The sequence below is a fragment of the Myotis brandtii genome, unplaced genomic scaffold (assembly GCF_000412655.1).
Source record: "Myotis brandtii unplaced genomic scaffold, ASM41265v1 scaffold115, whole genome shotgun sequence".
In the NCBI taxonomy this organism is placed as follows: Eukaryota; Metazoa; Chordata; class Mammalia; order Chiroptera; family Vespertilionidae; genus Myotis; species Myotis brandtii.
In genome coordinates, this window is record NW_005353967.1 from 17031628 (window position 1) to 17032983 (window position 1356).

Genomic DNA, 1356 nt, shown 5'->3' on the forward strand with positions numbered 1-1356 from the left:
GGGGGGGGGGGGCAGGCAGGAGGCAGCCAATCAATGATTGTCTCATCATGGATGTTTCTCTCTCTCTCTTCCTCTCCGAAAACAATAAAAGTATATATCTTTTAAAAGGAGTGGTGAGAGTGGACATCCCTGTCTTAAAAATAAATTAATTAATAAATAAATGAAATAAAAGGCCCTGGTCTAGGACATGCTGGAGTCAACAAAAATCTGAAAAGGCTGCTCCTCCACCTAACATTTCACAAGGACACATGCGGGATATCTGAGGCCTTAGAAGACCTCAGCCTACCAGACTCACCGCCCACCACCCCCCACCCCAGCATCCGGCACTTCGGTAAGTGCTAACCGTACATTCCAACACACACAACACAATGCCATGTCCCACAGCCACACCCTGGCCTAGAACGCCTCCTGTTCTCCGTCTGGCTAATTCCTACCCCGTCCTCGAGCCTGGACTCAGACATAACCCCAACCAGCTCCGACGGCCACCTGGGTTGCGATGACAGACTCTCCGTGCTCCTCAACCACCCGGGGCTGCCCACACTGCAGGGAGATTGTGTGCACGTGTCCTTCCAAAGGCAGGGGCCCCAGCTCTTCTATCCTTTCCCCGAATCTAGCACTGAAAGCGACGTGTGTTCAAGAAGGTGTTGATGGACTAAACTGCTGCCTTCTTTGATTCTTAGGGAATCCCGGTTTCCAGTTTGGTGGTATCCGGTTCTCCCATCACACACTCTCCTCCCGAGAGATGATGTTGACCGTCTCCTAGACCTGAGCTACAAGCTGCTGGAAGCAAAATGCACTGCAGCTGTGTAGACCCACTACGTTTTGGCCTGTTTAAAAGGGCTTACGGCCTCAGGCTAAGAGTAAAGGCTTTTTTTACTTTTATTTTATTTTTTTAATGCCATAAAGCCTGCTCCTCTAAAGCTCGTTTTGTCTTAAGTTGGGGGTTGTGGCCTTGTTTATTTACGGGTTCTCAGCTCAGGCCTGGCGGCCTCACAAGGCCTCTACCTACGAGGGTCTGGTAATGTCTGCCCACCCGGCGCCGGTGCGGGCCTCAGGGCGGCCACCCGCCCCAGCACCGGGGGCTGATGGTCACCTGCTCCAGGGCAGCTCCTCGTCCTCCAGGTCACTCTCCGTCACTGACCCGTCTATCACCGTTTCATCGCTGTCCCAGTCTGGGGCCTGGGCGCCTTTCTCCATCTTCACCTCGCACTCGGAGTCCTTTTTTATCCTCGCTCTCCAGTTCTCCCCTTCCCGCAACAAGGAGGCTCTGTGAGCGCCTCTTTACGTTGTGAGTTAAAAACAAAATTCCGGGCGGGAGCCTGGCCTTGCACGGTGCGCTGAGGAGGGTCGTCGTGG

The 1356-nt window shown here is 53.5% G+C and overlaps 1 protein-coding gene across 1 annotated transcript in view; it reads right to left on the minus strand.

Annotated features, from left to right (window-relative positions):
* The window catches only part of ANKRD31 (ankyrin repeat domain 31), a 150344-nt gene extending 149047 nt beyond the window's left edge, over positions 1 to 1297 (minus strand). Inside the window, exon 1 of the mRNA XM_014549846.1 lies at positions 1094 to 1297. Coding sequence (XP_014405332.1) covers positions 1094 to 1197 — 104 coding nt within the window. The 5' untranslated portion in view covers positions 1198 to 1297. The remainder of the gene's footprint in view (positions 1 to 1093) is intronic.
* Positions 1298 to 1356: the final 59 nt, after the last annotated feature.